Genomic DNA, 20544 nt, shown 5'->3' with positions numbered 1-20544 from the left:
ATAATGATGTTATCAATTTGATAAAATAAGTGATGTTTCTAGAGACATAAAAGAATAGTCAATAGGAGTGAAAACAAATTAAAAGCAATGAGGAAATTTATATGAGAATAAACTTGACTCAATATACTTTCTAGTTAACATAGTTTACATACATTACTTAGTCATAGCAATCAATTTTCTAATGGTAATAAGGTTTAATTTTTAAAATGATTTAGATAGAAATTTTAGTATAATTAGTTTATGAGGCAACATCTGTCATAGTAAACATTCATGGAGCAAGTCCTATGATGATGATTTAATTTCTATTATGAATTTAAATAAAAAATAAATAAAAATAGAATTTGTGCAACATGGGAGGAAACACTGAATGTAACTTAACAAAAAGCATTTTACGCAATTTAACTTTATTATAATATGACCACCTTTTAAAGATGCAGGAGATTATATATTCAAATGATTTTTGTTAATTTCAAAGGTATAAACTTATCTGTATTTAACAATTAGAGAGACACCCATACTTAATGGTTGCCAATCTTTGTTTTTGAAGGTGTATTTATTACACCAAGCCCAATGAATATGGTAGAACAGTTCTATCTAAGATTACAGTGGAGGAAATGATGGTGCAATTCCTAAAAAAGATGCATAGGAAATTTCAAAAGAGAGTTTCCAAAAATTACCTGAGTAACAGCAGTATAATTAGATGAAATATGTCACCTGTGAAGGTGATTATTCTCATTTGTAGGTACAGTATTGGTTATGGCTGTTTTAAAACATGAATCTCATTAGTTTGTAATCAGATCTTAGAATGCTATATGCAAGCTGGGAGAACTTTCTGGTATAATTCATAGATGTGTTTTTATACTCAATGAAATAAGATGTTTAAATACTTGAACTTAAAATTCAACTAGGATAAATAAAAAGACGTTCTCAGTAGGTATAGAAGCAGGTGTTAGGTGGAAAAGCCATCATGACTCAGATGTGGCAAAACACATTCCTCTAGGCTACTCGTTCCCATCAGAACATTCTGAGTTGAAAATGAATAAGTAGTGGTTGTTCCATCTTCAAGTAGGGGGTATATATTTACAAATGTAGATTTGTTGTAGTAGGCATCCTTTCTACAAACAAACTCCTAAAACACTTAATAAGCACTTGCTATTTGCAAGGCAATATAAGGGTTCATATAAAATAATGTAGCCACACACAAAAAAATAACTAAAGACTGACTGTGATTTTTAAATGTAAGAATGCATAAAGAGTTACATGGCAATAGAGTGGAGGTATAACGTCCTTGTTTTAATGATGGCAGTTTACAATAACTCTTAAATAGAAGGTAAATTAAACATTCTCTACTGTAAAGAGAAATACCTGTATCACTTTGTAGCATTATAAGTAAAATGTTATCCAGTATGTCATCAATTATCTCAAAACTATTACCTGTATTAACAATCTTCATAATATATACTATTTGAGATGAAAAAAACCAGCATTATTTTCTTCAAAACTAATTTTGAACAATAAGAACATTCAGAATGTAATAACTAATCCAGGTCTGTGCACCTGTGGCAGTGAAAACAACCTCGATTTCTTATATAATATTCGTGCACTGCAAACACTTAATAAATAATATCAATCAGTAGTTGTAGTCACTATAGACCTTCACATTTAGATATGACAAATGTATATATTTGGTAAAAAATACTCACTTTAAATTTATAATTCATACATTTACAACTAATATTCTGTCTGTGACTATTTGGCAGCAAAACAAACATAAAAACATTAATTTAGTATTTCTTCTGTTGTCACACTGTGAGGAACAGCAGATTCCCCGTCAGGAGAACTAAAAGTATTTAACTTAAAGCAATTAAAGTACGTATTTTTTTTTAAATTAAAGAAAGTAAACACATATTTGAAGTAGTTACTGTCTAAATTGTGCTGTGAATCTGAAGAAAAAATTTGAACCTGATAAATATATACTGTGGGAGTATATGAAAGACAAATTAAGATACACTGAAGATTGTATTTCTTTGATTATTTAAACAGAATGGAGAATAAACAGGAAAGAAAGATAAATTAGAGAAGTAACACAAAATGAATTTGAGTTTGGAAATGATCATTCGGCCACAATTCTATTGTGATGGAAGGAGATGAAAGCAAAAAGAAAATTTTAATGGCATAAAATATATTGTGGAAAACCGTTTTTAAAAGGATTTCATATATAGAAAAGATTACTGAAAAAGACACATGACCAAATAATAAATATTTAACTCATTAAGAAAAGATTTGAGGCAAGAGTGACCAAAAAGAACTAAAAAAATCACAATCCATTTTCCACATGTATTCTTTTCTTATGAAACCAATTTTTTACAAATCTCAAATTATTTTGTCAAACATTTTAATATGACTACACTATAATACTCCTTGTTATATACTTTGATAAAATTAAAAGGAGAACATTTGGTTCCCATTAGCAGTTTACATAAAAGTAGAGTTAGCTTTACTGTATAACAAATGGTCTCAATGTTAATATAATCTGTACAGGAAATTATTTAATTAAAATATTCCTGAAGAGTATGTCTATTCTATGAATTTAAAAAGTCCACGTTAAAATAAAAACTAAAACATCTGTTCATATCTAATAGCAAAAGTATTTTTGAAACATAATTTAAACTTTGATGTTTACATCACTTTGGAGTAAAATGAGTGTTTAGAGAAAAAATATTCAGTTGCATATAAGAAAAGCAAAAGAACCTCTTAGCAAGCAAACAAGTTATTAAAATAACTTTAGGATGTGGAAAGTACACCAAGAAATGGTTATATTACATTTAAGTAGGGTTTACATTAGGTTACAATTAATATTCATGGGAAAAAATTATTTTCCAATGGCCCTGAAAACGGCAAAGCAGCAAAATGTGGCTAGAGCAGAGATGTAAAAATATAGGAGGAATGAGACAGAATTGGGCAAGAAAAGCATATTGTTGGTAAGATTGGATACCCAGGCAAAGAGAAAATCCAATTGAAGTTGAGAAATACAGACAGAGTCTTTAAGCAACCCTGTAAAGTGGAAGGCCAAGGAGCCAGGGCAAAAAGAAGTCAGAAACTGGGCAGCAGAAAGTCACAACAGATGAGTCACGTGAGTAGGTTGCTCCTAAAAAATAAGAAGGATACCCAATATCGACTGGAGTAGGAAAAAAGATAGCAAGTGCCTATCATCCAAATCAGGTTAGAAACTATCTGATAATACTATGAAAATGAAACACCAATTGAGAGTTTATCTGAATCTGTGGTTCCATTACCAAAACAGTTATAGTTATGCTCTGAGTACCATGCAATATGGAAATGGCCTTTATCTGTCCGTGGAGATTATCAAATACACTTGCAAGAAGTCTGTTTTGTTTTCTTTCACTGATTTTTTTATCTTTTGAATTTACTGTTATAGGAAAAATTCCTGCCCCAATTTTGTGGGGAGGTAGGAATCAAGGAGCTATTTGCCAGTGGAAATAAGCTGTCTATGAATTCAATGGACTTCAAACTTGTAATCCAATCCTACCCACTGGGCTGTATAGTTCTCCCTTCCCTCAAAACCAACCCCATTTTAGCCATTAGTTTTAGTAACTTCCCTGTTCTTTAACTCTCAGGACTAACCCCTTGCCTCTATTTCTTGCACATCCATTTAGAGCTGAGGTCTGGTCTTTTCTCTTCAGCCAGCCTCTACATCTCTAAGGCTCAAGCCCCTTATGACATGATGCTGATAACCTGCTAGTCTGGGCCTTTTTAAATTGCTTATTAAATCAGCTGTGCTTCCCTGTTGTATCTTTAAATGTGTATCTGGTCATTAGGCTTCTGGATTTCTCTTTGACCTATCCCATTGTCCATGAAACCATGTTGAAAATACCATGCCTCTTCGACATACTTTCTGGTACTTAGTTCAGGCTGGAACCTGTGCCTGATAAATGCCTATTGGGTGGATAAGAAACAATGTCATGATTTAGTATCATTAAGTTTAGTACTATCAAGTTAAAACTGCAAAAATATATTTTTTTAAATAAAATGAGGTTTTGAGGCAATGACATAATCCTTATCCTTTAATGTAATGAATATCATGTTTGAAATATATACTGACAGTATATTTAATAACGCAGTATTCTCTCCCAGAGGGTGTGATGGTTGATTTTATGCGGCAAATCTAGGCTATAGGATCCAGCCAATGGGTGGAAGGCTAGCCCAGAAGCTACTGTGAAGGTATTTTACAGATGCTGATTTTAAGTAAACGAGATTATCTTCCATAGTGTGGGTGGTTCCCATTCAATCAACTGAAGGCCTTAAGAGCAAAAACTGAGATTTCCTAGAGAAGAGGAAATTCTGCCTCAAGATTATCACATCAGTTTCCAGCCTGCCAGCCTACCCTATACATTTCGAACTTGCCAGCCCCCATAATCACATGAACTAATTCCTTAGAATAAATCCCTTTGTGTGTGTGTGTATACACACATACACATATATAATATGTATCTATATATGTCATTTTCTATCTATCTATTTCTGTTTCTCTGGAGAACCCTGACTGATACAGATAGCTGCATTTCTTAAAGCATATATTATCACTTTTCTCAGCTTTGAGGATTTCACTTTACTTTTTCTGCATTTTTCTGAATGTGGTTATTTGTGCTGTCCTATACTTTTTTTGGGCATGGGCAGGCAGCGAGAATCGAACTCGGGTCTCCAGCATGGCGGGCGAGAACTCTGCCGCTGAGCCCCCATGGCACCGCCCTGTCCTATACTTTTACATCCCTTGCCCTCACCACACCTTGCTACATTGACGTTTTCAAGGCCATTGCAAGACCATATATTTTTTCCCAAGGAATAGTAATTATAACTTAATATGAATGCTATTTAAGTGCAATGTAACTATTTTTGGTATGATTTTCACATTCTAAGGTTATCTTTGCTTACTAAGAAGGTATTTTGGTTTTTCTGATACACAAATGAGGATTTTTTCTCTAAACCCTCATTTTCTCTAAAGCGATCTAAGCACCACAGAGTTAAATGTTGTGCTATGCTTTTTAAAATCTTTTCCCATGTGACTATCCCATTATTGCACCATTTGTTGAATTTTTGGGGGGGATGGGGAGAGGACAAGTGCATGGACCAGGAATCAAACCCGGGTCTCCCGCATAGCAGGCGAGAATTCTACCTCTGAGCTACCCTTGCACCTACTTCATTTACTTTTTATTTAAAACTCCCAACCAACATCATTTAGACTGGCACATCTTAATGGGCACAATAAATAAAAAAGGTATCTAAATAAAACTGTACCGATTTTCTGGTTGAAACTTGGAACATATACTTGGAAAGGTTAATTGCATCTCCATTATTAAGGGCATTAAATCAAATAGGAATAATTTTTACAACACAGGAAATTTACCTGCTGATGTTGGCTCTTCTTCATCTGATGCTATAATCCGAGGAAAAGAGGCAAAATAGGGTCAGGAAGCAGGGGTAAGGTTGGAGGGGAGAGAGAGGAAGAAAGAGAAAGAGTTGAGAATAAATATATCAATGTTTCCCATTCCCAAACAATGACTATAAGCTCTCCAACTTACAATTGTGTCTATACATTAAGACTCTGTCATTAGACTGTATTATGGGTACTTCATTTACATTAAAGTTTGATACTCATATTTTGAAATATGTATTTGTTAGGAAAGACAGTTCTAGTGTCTAGATTTAACTTTTCTTTCCATGTGCAAAAAGAGATTGACTTTAATAAGCTCTAGTGTAAATTATTATAAGCATTGTTTAAAATATATTTTGTATATAACATATAGGTATAGCACCATCACTGCCTCATGGATGGTGGAAACAAAATAAGAGGAAACAAAATATATTTTCATGGTAAAAAAGTGTGTACTTTATGAAGAAGAAGAAATGGCATTTAGATTAGTGGTTCTTAAACTTTAGAGTAACTATTTGGAATCACTTTGGGTGTTGGTTAAACATGAAGAGTCCTCTAATCATTCTCTCTCTCGCTCTCTTTCTCACAAACACACATACACACACTCACTCACATGAACCACGTGCAACAAGATTCAGCAGTTCTATAGTAAGGACAGAGGACATGCATTTTGAAAACGACCCCAAGTGATTTTGACATGAATCTTCTGCAGAACATACATGAGTAAGTACAGATATTTTAAGAAGGGAACCACTATATGAAAAATACAACTTCACAACCCTGGATGTACATTAAAATGCCAACTTCTGAGCCCCACCTCAAACCAATTAAATCAGAACCTCTTCAATTGGACTAGCATGTACCCAGGACTGACATCACTAAATAATGTTAACATAAGGTAACTAACTGTAACTCATAAAAGTGTGAATCATTTTAATTTCTGTTTTAAAGGGAAGGATGAGAGCAATCAGACTCTGAGGGCAATCACCTACTGCTGGTACATGTGTGGGGGAAAAAATAGAAGTTATGAAAAAGAGAAAGTCTTTCTGAAGTATCTTCACAGTTTGGCTTAGAATCCACACATTCACCTTTATATTTTACACACACACTGTGTGGAGGTAGGTCTGCTCTGTGCACAAGGGCAGCCTACCCAGAATGTCACCGCTGAATTATGTGACACAAGCCAGTACTATTTCACTTGATTCATGGTGTTTTAAAATAAAAATTTACACAGCTGAATTGCTTATAAAGGAGCTTTGTTCCCAACTGATTCCCTCATCAAGGTATCACTGTGCTGCCGGGGAGTGGCTTCTCCTCCTTTCCATTAAGGTTTCATCTGCACAGAGAGCACACTAGACAAGCTCACTTTGTGTCCTGACAGTACTTTCCTCTCACACACTTTGGCTGGTCTCCTTGGCACATAAAGAAATGGAGAGAGCAAACAAACAGTTGGCATGCATAGCGTGGGGAACATAAATATTTAAAAAGCTGTTTGCCATTTTATCATGTCCAAAACATATCATAAAATGTTCAAAGAGGAAAACTGTTGGTAGCGTCCAGGAATTCCCTTTTAGGAAAATACCATAGGGCATTTGCAGAAGTGCTGACTTAGAGGGGTGATTGTTAATAAAAAATATGGAAATTCCAGATAGAAAAAAAAAAACCCTTGCATTTATGGCTGGTTACTTTATGTGTGGGAACTCAAGTCAAAAATTTATGGCTGGTTATATTCTATATGTTCTATATGATATAGAACAGTTCCATTTCTATACAACATCTTTTTAGAGGTGCTTCTTTTTAATAAGTAGATGTCACTTGCCAATATTTATACAACTAAGATACACAGGCATCAGTAGAAGTGCTAGGATTAATATTAATTCACAATTTCAGTATCTCTGTGACAAAGATAGCTTTGTAGGCTAAACAAAGCATCATTAACTATCAACAAGTTGCAGCTAGAGTGCCAGAAGAAAAACAAGCATCAAAATGGGCAATAGTGGCCATGTAAGGACTTTTCAGTGACATAGATATCACCGAAGTTACTGTCATAACACCCAAATGTTTTCTCACTCTTCTATTTTTTTCTTAGAATTCATGAAATCAGCAAATCTAAATGAAAAACAAAATATTTGAGTTTATGTCACATGCCAGCTTCCTCCAATACTGGATATAAATTTTAAAAATACATGCAACAAGTAAAATAAAAGTAAATTGATAAATAACTGTCCGTTGCTCTACCTAAACAGCATGTAGAAAAGATGTACTGAAATTATGGAGATAGTGGGAAAGTAAAACAGTAACAAAATATATCTGACAGGCAGAATTTAGCTAAGCTAATATTAAAAACAACAACAGAAAATGAGTACATGTGAGGATATAGAGAAATTGGAATTCTTGTTCCAACATTGTTGATTGCACAATTGTAAAATGGTGAAGCCATGTAAGACAGCTTGGCAGCTCCATGTGGTAAAATGGCCAGCCAATCCCACTTCCAGGTACATAACCAAAAGAATTGAAAACAGACTCAAACAGAGCAGCATTATTCAAAATAGCCCAAAGGAAGAACAACCCAAGTGTCCATCAGCAGATGAATGGATAAACTAAATGTGATATATGGGGTGTGTGTGTGTGTGTGTGTGTACACACAAAATGGGACATTATCTGGCTGTAAAAAGGAATGAAGTTCTGCTATATGCTATGATATAGATGAATCTTAAACATCTCACATTTAATTTCAAAATTCAGACAAAAAAGAGTAAAAAATTGTATGATCTCACTTGTATGAAATACCGAGAATATGCAAATTTATAGAGACAGAAAGTAGATAATAGGTTTTTAGGGGTTGGGGTTAGTAGAATGGGAGGTACTTATTGCCTCTGCTAGAGGTGATGACAAAGTTTGGATAATGGATGTTGGTGATGATGCCACAATACTGTGAATATAATTAATACTATGGAATCGTACACATGAAAGTAGTTGAAATGGGAAATTTTGGGTTTATATATATATATATATATATATATATATATATATATACATGCTATTACAATAAAAAGGTTTATAAATAAGCACATACACAAAACAAAATAAAAATAAATAAACTAACTGTGCTGGTTTGAAACTGTTGTGTGCCCCAGAAATGCCAAGTTCTTTAAACCTCATTCAATATTGCTGGGTGGGGGCGGGCCACAGTGGCTCAGCAGGCAGGAATGCTTGCCTGCAATGCCAGAGGACTCAGGTTTGATTCCCAGTGCCTGCCCATGTAAAAAAAAAAGATTGCTGGGTGGGAGCTTTGTGATTGTTTCTATGGATATGTGACCCACCCAATTGGGGGTGGTAACTTTTGATTAGATGGTTTTCATGGAGGTGTGTCTCTACCCACTCAACGTGGAGTTGCTTACTGGAGCCTTTTAAGAGGGAACCATTTTGGAAAAAACCTTGAGAGGTAACAGAACTGATAGAGTCCCAGGGAAGCAGTTGGAGAAGCCTGGAGAGAAAGCAAGCAGACATCACCATGTGCCTTTCCGGTTGAGAGAGAAACCATGAACATCATCAGCCTTCTTAAATCAAGATATCTTTCCCTGGATCCTTAATTTGGATATTTTCATGGCCTTAGAACTGTAAACTTGCAACTTAATAAATCCCCCTTTTTAAAAGTCGCTCCATTTTAGGTATATCTCATTCCAGCAGCTTGCAAACTGGAACACAAACAAACAGCCATGCATTGTTCTCCCTGGTCAGTATGTAGAAGGGGTACTGAAATTATGGTAATAGTGGGAAAGGAAAACAGTAAAAGAATATATCTGATAGAATTTATCAAGTGTGGTGCTCCTGTCACCCAAACAGAATCACCCTTGGTGTTTTTTCAAAATGCCCAGATCAACTGAATTTTGGGTGTTATCCCAGGTTTATGTGTTTTTTTTTTAAAGTCCTGCAGGTTTTTGCTATGAACACTTAATGCTGAGAACCATAGCTCTCTCTCCATCAAAGTCTACTTCACTGGGAAAGATTCACAGGTCCAGTTGTTGGAACTGCAACAACAATAGGTTAGCAAGCTGGCAGGAAATCCTTTGTAATGTATACGGTGGTTGCTTCACCAGCTTTTAATGCTCTTTCTCTTGCAGTGTCTTCAGGTTTATTTAGGTACCTACATCAATGCTTTGGGAGAAGATGACTCCTTTGATATAGAGAGGAGGTCTGTATCTCAGAACTAAGTAAATCACTCCCTGGTCTTGGCTACAGTGACTGGTGCATGTATCAGAACTTCACCTATTTTGTATTAATGATATGTAAGGAGAAGTTTGTGGGAGGACTCTTGGAAAGGGACGTCTTCATTCTTCCGAGAGAGTGTCAAGAATAGCCTTTAGGTGTGGATAAGGAAGCATGTGATCCTAGAGTGGTGGATAGACACCTTGCAACCATGATTGGAGCCAGCCTAAGAATGAATCTGACCTGGCTCAGAGATAGAGAAAACAAACAGAAAGAAATTTGGTTTCTAAGGATATCTTGAGCCACTGAATCATATCATCTGTGATTCCTCACCTGCCACTGGGCTTCTGGATTTGAGGAAAAATACATCTTAGTTAATGTCTTACAGGTTTGTTAGGTTTTCTCTTATTACAACTAAATAGCATTCTGCCACAACCCTGACCAATCTTGTTACTCCTTTAAAATATATTGGAATGCCTAGGAAATTAATTATCTGTGAGGCAGGTGAGATTGGAAGTTCATAGAGCTTTGGACTGCTTCCAAGAGCAGCTGAGACTCAGCGCTTTATTTTTGCCATGGAGCTAACAACCACCCTTTCATGCAATAAACCCATTGCCTTGATTTTTAAATTCATCACTGTTTTTCTTGTTGTTTGTTTTGTCTTTCAGGACAATCTGGCATTGGACACAATATTATATTGAAATGCACGTTTCCTCATTTGAAAGACCAGTCTCTTTATGTGGGCTCAAGAACTCATACATATTCTGGCTTTGTTTGTCTTACCCTCAGGTGTTTTAAGGAAAATTTTATAACTTAAAAATTCTATCCTCTCAAACACTGTGTATCCTTGTGTGACTCACCAACAAATAAGTAAAGATCATTATATAATATGTAAAATGTTCTTCTTATCATGTTATAATCTATTTTACATACGATACTACTCAATATATACTGGTTTATTGATCCCTTCGATTGATATACATAAATTTAGTTATCTATGGTGCTTCAAACACATATGTGCCTCAAACGCATAATGATTTCTGTAATTCATTAGTTCCATAATACATGGTAACAAGACATATGTATTCTTGTATTCTGACAATATTTTAAAATGTTTTTATTCAATTGCAATGATACAAAAATAACAATAATGAAATTTAGCCATGATAACTCATGTCTGCCCAGATGCTAAGTGCTCTAAGTGTGTGTGTGTCTGTGATGTATGTGTAAGAGAGAGAGAGAAAGTCACACTACTAAGCCAAAAAAGAGTAAATTATCATTTGATAATTTGTGAACCCAGTCATTAAAATAAGTTTTGGAGCTGCTTCTGTAGTATTTATAGACTAGATGCCTTTAGAGACAGGTTTCTGTTTTGTTTTGTTTTTTTGTTTGATCTCAGTCTAAATCTCAATGCAGCAGGCCTCAGGACTTAAAAGTTGCTATTACCAACTTATTTGTGAGTTCTGAAAATGAGTGTTAGTGTTTCCTGGCCAAAGATATCACAAAGCATATTACATAGTTTTATGCCTTCAGATTTGCGGAGTATTTAGGTCAAAGGAAGTAACACTAGATACTGTATTTACATAGAAACTTGAGTTGCAAATTCTTTCCTATACTCTCAGGTTTTTACATGTAATTTAACTCCACTGTCAGATTTATAGGATGGCATCTATTTAAGTACAGTGAATGATTTATAACATAAAATACATGTTTACATGTAATTAGTATGTAGGTATATGTTTTGTGCATTTATTAGTCTCTCCTATTCTATAAGGAGTTACATGAGGGCAGACTGTCTGGTTTGTTGTTATTGTTTTTGGGGAGTTCTACTGAGATACACTCATATACCATATGATCATCTGTGGTATGCAATTAATGGCTCACAGTATCATCATATACTTGTGCACTCATCATCACAATCAATTTTGGAATATTTTCATTACTCCAAAAAAAAAATAAATTAAAATTAAAAAGAACACCCAAAAGAGCCAATGCCTATTACTCACCCTCCCCCCATTATTTATGTAGTTAGTTTTGTCTTTCTTACTCATGTGTCTATACACTGGATAAAGGAAATGTCAGTCAAGAGGTTATCACAACCACATGGTCACAATTAAAAGCTATATTGTTATACAATCAACATCAAGAATAAGGCTGCTCGTTTATAGTTCAACAGTTTAAGGTATTTTCCTTCTAGCCATTCTAATACACTAGAAACTAAAGAGGAGTATCTATATAATGCATTAGAATAACCTCCAGAATGAACTCTCAACTCTGTTTAAAATCTCTTAGCCATTGAAACTTTAGTTCGTTTCATTTGTTTTTCCCTTTTTGATCAAGAAGGCTTTCTCCATCCCATGATGCCAGGTCCAGGCTTATTCGTAGGAGTCATGCCCCATGTAGTGGGGAGGGTAGTGAGTTTATTTGCAGAGTTGACTTAGAGAGAGAGGCACATCTGAGCAACAAAAGAGGCTCTCTGGGGATGACTTTCAGGTATAATCATAAGTAGGTTTAGCTTCTCCTTTGCAAGTATATGTTTTATAAGGGACAGCTTCATCATTGAGGACTCAGCTTATTAAATTGGGAGTCCCTAATGCTTGCGAGAATATCAGGAATTTCCAGGTGGGGAATTTTAATATTTTCACATTTTTCTCCAGTCCCTCAAGGGGAATTTGCAAATACCTTTTTATTTTCTACCCAAATTACTCTGGCATGTATCAAGGTATTACATTAACCTGTATAAAGTAAGAAGATCTCATTCCCTATTCAAGATCCATGTAATTATGTTTGAACATAACATAATTGACCACACAAGTTAAATTAGATAGTGTACTACAGAAAATATAAATTTTGCACTAAATAAATATCTCTGTCTTTGGTATTCCTTTTTTACCTTCGTCCGAACCTAAGGTTCATTCATATCTCTAATTGAAGTCTGATCTGTTTTTCAGCTTCTTTAACAGTTGCTGTATGGGGTAATGCTGACTCTCAAAGCTGCAGAACTAGCTCTGAGTCACAGATGTCACACAGTACCCAGAGTTCCAAGGAACTACAAGATTACACACAAAGAGCTCAGCATCACAGAATTTAGAAATAATAGTTACAACTCAGGAATAGATGTGACTGCTGTAAGAGCTTACAAGCTAAGATCCTATACAATAAGCATTATTGAACATTCTGTACTCCTTAATCGTCGACTGCCCAATCTCTGCCCACATTCTATCCTCTGATAACCTATGCTCTAGAATTCAATTCTCATAGTTTGCGCATTATAGTTAGTCCATGTTAGTGAAGACTTACAATATCTGTCTTTTCTGTTCTGGCTTATATGACTCAACATAATGTCCTCAAGGTTCATTCACCCAGTTGCATGACACACAGCTTAATTTCTTCTTACATCATGCAGTCTTCTATTGTATTTATAGAACACAGTTCTCCCTTCTGTTCATCAATCAATGTACCCTTAGGCCTCCTCCATCCATTGCAAATTGTGAATACTGCTGCCATAAACACCAGTGTGAAAATGTCTATTCATGTCCCTACTTTCAGTTCGTCCAAGTAGATACCTAATGACAGGGTTGCAGGATCACATGGGAGCCCCATACCTGGCCTCCAGTGGAGCCACCACACTGCGCTCCAGAGGGGCTGCCCCAGTCTACTTCCCTACCAACAGTGAGTAGGTACATCTCTCTCTCCACAATTTCTCCAAAATCTGTATTCTTCTTTTTTTGTTTTTTAAACCATACAATCCATCTTAAGTAAACAATCAATGGCATCCAGTAGAATAACACAGTTATTCATTTACCACCACTATATATATATATATAATATATATATATATATATATATATATATATATATATATATATATATATATATATATATATATTTTTTTTTTTTTTGCATAGGCAGGCACTGGGACATGAACTCGGATCTCCCATATAGCAGGTGAGAACTCTGCCACTGCGCCACCATCACCCAATGAAGAATATTTTAATGCTAATGTTAACTATAGACTCTAGTTTGCATTGAAAATATCCCATTTTCAACACCTTGCAATGTTGACATTCATTTGTTCTCCCTTATGTAAAAACTTTCTTACATTTGTACATTTAATCACCATCAATGTCCATTCTAATTTTTCCTAAGTTATATAGCTCCAGTTTTTATCTTTGTGTTAGTTTGAAAGTGTTGTGTACCCCAAAAAAGCCATAGCCTTTAATCTTTATTCAATATTGTAGGGTGAACACCTTTGATTAGATTATCTCCACTAAGATGTGGGGTGCCCAATTGTGCATGTGGGTTTTGGTTAGATCAAGATGTGACTCTGCCCATTCAAGGTGGGTCTTGATTAGTTTACTGGAGTCCTTTAAAAGGGGAAACATTTTTGAAGAAATCTCAGATGCAGACACTTGGAGAACAGTTGCTTCAAGAGCTAACAGAGACACCTGTTTGGAGTGCCAAGAGAGACAGCAGATGTTTAGATGCAAGCAGAGTCCAGCAGACATCACCATGTGCCTTCCCATGAGATGCTAAGCAAGTCAGGACCTAGAGTTGTGTTCAGGAGAAACTAAGTGAAGGTCGACAGATGCTTAGAGAGGAAACCACTGGCATCAGAGGCTGGAAGCAACAGAACTGGGGACAAGGGCCAGCAGATACTAGCCACATGTCTTCTAAGATCAGCCTTCCTTGAGCCAAGGTATGTTTCTCTGAGCGCCTTAGTCTGGACATTTTTTTAGGCTTTAGATCTGTAATCTTTTAAGTTATTAAATTCTTTTTTTTAAAGCTGTTCAATATCTGCTATATAGCTTTCTGGTAGCATTAGCAAACTAATACAATCCTCTATGTTTTCTTGTGGTATCATATATGCCACTAGCTTTTCTTTCATTTCCAAGCTATTTTTGTCCTTGGGTCTAAAGTGAATCTTTTGTGGATAGCATATACGTGGGTCTTTTTAATCCATTCTGCCAGTCTGTGTCTTTTGACTAGGGAATTTTATCCATTAACATTTAATCTTATTACCATAAAAACAGTACTTTCTTCTACCATTTTTACTTTTGGATTTTTTATGTCTGTGATGGTTAGGATCTGGTGTCAACTTGGCTAAGTGATGACGCCCATTTGTCTGGTCAGGAAAACACTGTTCTTTTCCATTGCTGCAAGGATATTTTGTGGTGGTCGATAAACCATAAGGCTGGTTTATTAAATCATCAGTAAGTTGATTGCATCTATGGCTGTTTAAATCTATAATTAACTACGAGTATGTTTCCCACAAATGAAATAATCCATCCATTGGATTTGATTCAATCAGTTGAAGAATTTTAAGGGAGAAGAGAGAATTTTCGATTCTTCTTCAGCTGGTGAGCCTCTCTTGTTGAGTTTGTCAAGATCCTTCACAGGAATTGTCAGCCTTGTTGCCTACCCTATGGATTTTTGATTTTTGCATTACCATAGTTGCATAAAACACTTCTATAAATCTTATATTTACAGATACCTTCTTTAGGTTCTGATTCTCTAAAGAATGCTGACTCACCAGTCCAGCAGGCTGCCACTCTTTCCACTTGAAGCCTCTTAATTCTGTGCTTTCCCTGTCCTACCCAGCAGACAGTGCTTGTCAGCCTGCAGCTCCCCACAGCCGTAAAGTGGTAAGGGGGTTTTAATCATCAGCAGACTCTGTCCCTGCAAGGGGCATGGTTGAAACAGAGGCTGAGGTAAAGGTGGGCTTAAGTTATTTCTGTTTTCCACCCCTGCATCTGAATTCTCTGAATCAGAGCCACCATTTGTGCTGGGCCCTGCCCCCTCACCCTTTCTTGGGGAAGATATGCCCTTTAGGGAATTATCTCCTTCACCTGTCTAGTTACTTTTTTTTCTCATACATACCGTAACTCTGTCCTGGTCTGGGTCAGTGCTAACAATTGAAAATGCTTGAGGATTTGTTTAGTGGGTGGCTTAAAATTTTTTTTTTAATCCTTTTCAGAGCTGTTCCCAGCCTCCCAGGTTCACCAATCAAGAGCTAGAATTGGTACCTGGCTCTTTGTGTCCCCTTTTTAGGGGCACAGCCTTTTTTCCAATATTTTTATCTCTATCAACTCCAAAGCCTCTTTTTTCTTTCTTTTTTTCATCAGTCCCACTTCCTTTTTACCAAGAGAAGCTCAGGGTTCCTTTCACGCTTGTTCTGAGTTTATCTGTGCTCAGAGGTGGAATTCAGCAGTCCAAATTTGTTAATTAAATCCACATTTGTAGCTTGCTTGAGCTCTCCTTGCCTTGCTCCTAGTAGAGACTGCTTCTTTTTCCCACAGCAAAGTGTCTCCCAAACAGCCTGTTGTGCCAGTGGGGGGAGGGTTGCCAGGCTCCACATTCAGATGACTTTGCTTATAATTTTGTGCTGTGAACTCAGCTCTTCCACCCATTCCAGACTTGTGTACAATGTGTGTCTGGTCATGAAAGTCTCCCAGACAGTTGTTCCAGACAGTTGCTTCCTATTTACTAGCTTCCCTAGAGGACTAACTAAATTCCACAGCTCCCTACACCACTATCTTGTCCCACTTCTGTTGTTGTTGTTTTGTGCTTATCATTATATCTCCAGTTATAAGAATAGTGCCTACAATAATGTATTGACTAATAAATATTAGCCAAAATGAATAACAAAAGATGGACAGTCTTTTAATGCAATCCTACATGCTATTCTATAAAGCTTATCTGCCTCATTATTCTTTGTTACTGGAGTTATCCAAAAGAAAACTTTCTTCATTGATATTTTATATTAATTATATAAATCATACATTTTTTCCTCAGGCAGAAGCGAAAAAGAATAATGGTCAATAAAACAATGATTGCTCTAAAAGCCATTTGATCAACTCATGAAAAATTAAATCCATGATTTTTAACCTAACTCAACAATCATCAAACTATAGTTTATTAATAAATATACTTATCAATATAGAAACACAAAATGTACTTTATACACTTAGTAGTGATACAAGCTCACATGTTGTTTTGGTTTGTTAATGCTGCCAGAAATGCAATATACCAGAAATAGGTTGGCTTTTATAAAGGGAATTTATTAAGTTATAAGTTTACAGTTTTAAGGCCAGAGAAAGACACTGTGACTCAAGAAAGACTGATATCTGTCACATGGGAAGGCACACGGCTGGCATCTGCCAGTCCTTGCTCTTGGTTCCATTGCTTCCACCTTCTGATGCCAGTGGTTTCTTCTCTAAGCATCTGTGGGCCTTCACTTAGCTCCTCTGCTATACAACTCTGGGTTCTGGCTTGAATCTCATGGGAAGGCACCTGGTGATGTTTGCTGGGCTTTGCATCTCCAAACACCTGTGTCTAGACATCTGCCCTCTCTGTTGATGCACCAAACATCTCCTTTAGCACTCCAAGCATCTCCAAATGTCTACTTCTCTTTCAGCTCTGAAGCAACAATGTTTTTTTCCAAAATGCCTCCCCTTTTAAAGGACTCCTGTAAATTAATCAAGACCCACTTGACTGGGCAGAATTATATCTCCATCTCATCAAAAGGCCGCATCTACAATTGAGTGGTTCAATCTCCATGGAAACAATCTAATCAAAGCTTTCTACCCTACAATATTGAATCAGGAGTAATTCCTGATTTTTTTGGGGTGCAAAACATGACTTTTTTGGGGTGCAAAACACTTTCAAACCAGAATATGTGCAACTATGAACAGTTTATACTGTGAATCATATTAACAAGCAATTAGCAGTGCATCTGTGATTGTCTCAATTTAGAAAGAGGTGTATATGGGGAAAATAACAAAGAATGAATGAAAATTTTGATTTCACCTTTTGCCACTGAGTGAAAATAACATATAAAAAAATACAAAATACTGCTTTTTAAAAAGATTAAGTAGAATATTGGGAAGCTGTGGTGTAACAGAACTCAAGTAATCTACATAATTTCTCCAGCTAGTATTAAAGAGACTTTGATGACAGCATTGGAACGCTTGTTCCTACTTGAAGGAAGCAGTAAAGGTATTTAAGCTAGGTGATTTTTTCATCACAAAGGGACTTTATTATAATTCAATATTTCATGTGTCTATGTAATTGCCCTCAGATATCCATTGTTTATTTAAAGTACCCTCTCTTCCTAGCCACATTCATCCCATCCTTGTGATTGAATTCAGGTCTCACTAATTTTAATTCTTTAGCATTTATTATGGACTCCAGATTTATGTAGTTATCCAACCCATATACCGAACATTGGCTTTTAAACTATTACCTAAAACCAGAATTAAACAAAATGGCACATAATATTTTCTAGTCATATTCCCAAGCTGCATATTACACTTCTTTTGAGTGCAAAAGTTATGTTTAAATTTAGTACAGATGACATTATTAGCAGTCAGTAAATATTTTTGAAAATCTGTCCAAATTAGAGATGATAAAATGAAGACTGGTAACAATTTTAATAGTCATTTTTACATGATTATAAACCACATAGAATCATTTTTACATGATTATAAACCACATAGAAAGGTATTATAGAAATATTCATGGGAAAATAAAAAGAAGTTTGCAAGGTATTAAACAGATCAAGGTTAAATGAGTCCCCAGATTATCAACTTTCAATAAAATAGTCATAATCATTTTGAAAACTCAATAAAGGAAAGGAAAGAGGAATAATTCTGCAATGGATTGTTATTAAATATGAAGAGTGAAGGCGAAGCTGATATTACTTGCTCACCACACATGCATTTCAGGTGGCCTCAGAACTGATATTATTTTGTTTCTCAGCATTTAATAGGGAAGCTAATACAATCAAGCTCATCTTTTATGGATTCCTGCCTTATTTATGCATGGGAAACTTCTCACTTCAACCTCAATTCATTTCCATGACTCTGGACAAATGAGTTAGTCAAAAAAACAAGTCTGTTAAACCAAAAGAACAAAAAAAATAAAAACAAATAGCTCAGCAATATTGACACAAATCTTAGTGACAGTATCCACTTAAGGAAATTACAGAATCATTGCACATAAAATGTTAATGCCAGAAGACTTGGCAATTAGAATTGTTAAGGGAAAAAATCCATTGTTGCAATGGGTTAACAGTTGTATAAGAAGTGGAATTTTATTTATTAAATCATTTAAATTACCAACAAATCTCCCCCAAAACTGAATTTTGATGTGAATATATTTAACCAGCAGAAGATAATATATAGTAATTAGTAGTATGGTAATTAATATAATCATTAAATATACGTTATAATATAATAAATAAAGCAGGATTATAAAACCCAGGCTACTCTGTAACCTGCTGTTTTCATAATATATTTCACATATTTTTCTTTATTAATAAAATCAGCAAATACAGACAGTATTTCAGTGTTTCATTATATGGATGCACCACAATTTATCTAAATAAGTCTATTGAATGACATTGGATGGTGTGTTGGTTTGAAAGGATGTATGGACCCTGGAAAAGCCATGTTTTAATCAAAATCCCATTTCATAAAGGCAGAATAATCCCTATTTGATACTGCATGTTTGAAACTGTAATCAGATCATCTCCCTGGAGATGTGATTTAGTCAAGAGTGGCTGTTAAACTGGAGTAGGTGACAACATGTATCCATCCATTGGGATGGGTCTTGATAAGTTTCTGGAGTCTTATAAAAGAGGAAACATTCTGGAGAAAAGGAGATTCAGAGAGAGCAGAGAAGAACGACATAGCCATGAGAAGCAAGGTCCACCAGCTAGTGACCTTTGGAGATGAAGAAGGAAAATGCCTCCTGGGGAGCTTCATGAATCAGGAAGCCAGGAGAGAAAGCTAGCAAATGATACCATGCTCGCCATGTGCGCTTCCAGTGGAAAGAGAAACCATGACTGTGTTCACCATGTGCCTTCTTGGTTGTGAGAGAGAACCTGAACTTCATCAGCCTTCTTGAACCAAGGTAACTTTCCCTGGATACCTTTGATTGGACATTTCTGTAGACTTGTAATTGGGACGTTATCTCGGCCTTAGAACTGTAAACAAGCAACTCATTAAATTCCCCTTTTTAAAAGCCATTCTGTTTCTGGTATATTGCATTCTGGCAGCTAGCAAACTAGGACAGATGGATTCCAGGATTTTTCCTTCATAAATAATGGTTTAATGAATAGTCCAATTCTATTTGAATAATGGTAGAAACATGAAACAATAATAAATTATCAAGTAGTTTCATTAAATAAATAGGAACTCATGATCCTAAGCATAACACAAAATATTCACTATTTCTACGTAAGGATTTTAAGTGATCTTCTTTACACCATTGGGCCATCTTTAATAGCATGCTTCTTAAATACCTAGGATAAGATTATTTTTGTGACTTCTTCTTGCAAAAATTACTCTCTTGAAATAAATACCATTAATGGAGTTTAAGTTAAACCTCCAATGCCCCATGTCCAAATAGTAGAAGACATAGAGACAAAGAAATGGCTGAGCTATGTGTCTCAGCAGGTGAAAACTTAGAGTGACTAACAGGAATTGCCTTCCCATCACCCCACGGCAATAAGGATGCTTATGGCTGAGTAATATATGTTATGCTCTTTCTGAGTTACAGATGATATACAACTTCTATATTCTAAAATAATATGGTGGCTAATAGAAGACAGAGACATGACTTTATTGCAAAATCTTGGCTTATAATAAATGCACACGCGTGTGTGTTTGTTCAGTATGGTTAGTTATTTGAAACATGGCATTTTTATCACTTTTGAGTTTTGTGCAAAGTCTTATAATATCATACTGTTTTTAATGTTTATATTCCAAATTGGGATTCAGAAATTGTATGATGACTTTGAAACTATGGGTGCCCAAAATGTAGATCCATACATTTGTTTAATTAAATAAGAAAAAATAGCAGACTGTACAAACTTGAAA

General features: G+C 35.5%; 1 protein-coding gene and 1 long non-coding RNA gene across 4 annotated transcripts in view; one reads left to right on the top strand and one right to left on the bottom strand.

Annotated features, from left to right (window-relative positions):
- LOC143665611 (uncharacterized) overlaps nucleotides 1-10526 on the top strand; it is a 91130-nt gene extending 80604 nt beyond the window's left edge. Inside the window, exon 5 of the long non-coding RNA XR_013167115.1 lies at nucleotides 10330-10526. This is a non-coding gene — a long non-coding RNA (uncharacterized LOC143665611). The remainder of the gene's footprint in view (nucleotides 1-10329) is intronic.
- Nucleotides 1-20544, bottom strand: part of EDIL3 (EGF like and discoidin domains 3) — a 459417-nt gene that overhangs the window by 282062 nt on the left and 156811 nt on the right. The window contains exon 3 of one of the 3 annotated variants that reach the window (XM_077139203.1): nucleotides 5426-5455. The exons of the other annotated variants lie outside the window; for them this stretch is intronic. Coding sequence (XP_076995318.1) covers nucleotides 5426-5455 — 30 coding nt within the window. The remainder of the gene's footprint in view (nucleotides 1-5425; nucleotides 5456-20544) is intronic. 3 annotated transcript variants of the gene reach the window in all.

This window comes from Tamandua tetradactyla, chromosome 21 (assembly GCF_023851605.1).
Source record: "Tamandua tetradactyla isolate mTamTet1 chromosome 21, mTamTet1.pri, whole genome shotgun sequence".
In the NCBI taxonomy this organism is placed as follows: domain Eukaryota; kingdom Metazoa; phylum Chordata; class Mammalia; order Pilosa; family Myrmecophagidae; genus Tamandua; species Tamandua tetradactyla.
The sequence above is the reverse complement of the archived record's forward strand: the minus strand, read 5'-3'. Positions and strand labels throughout refer to the sequence as shown.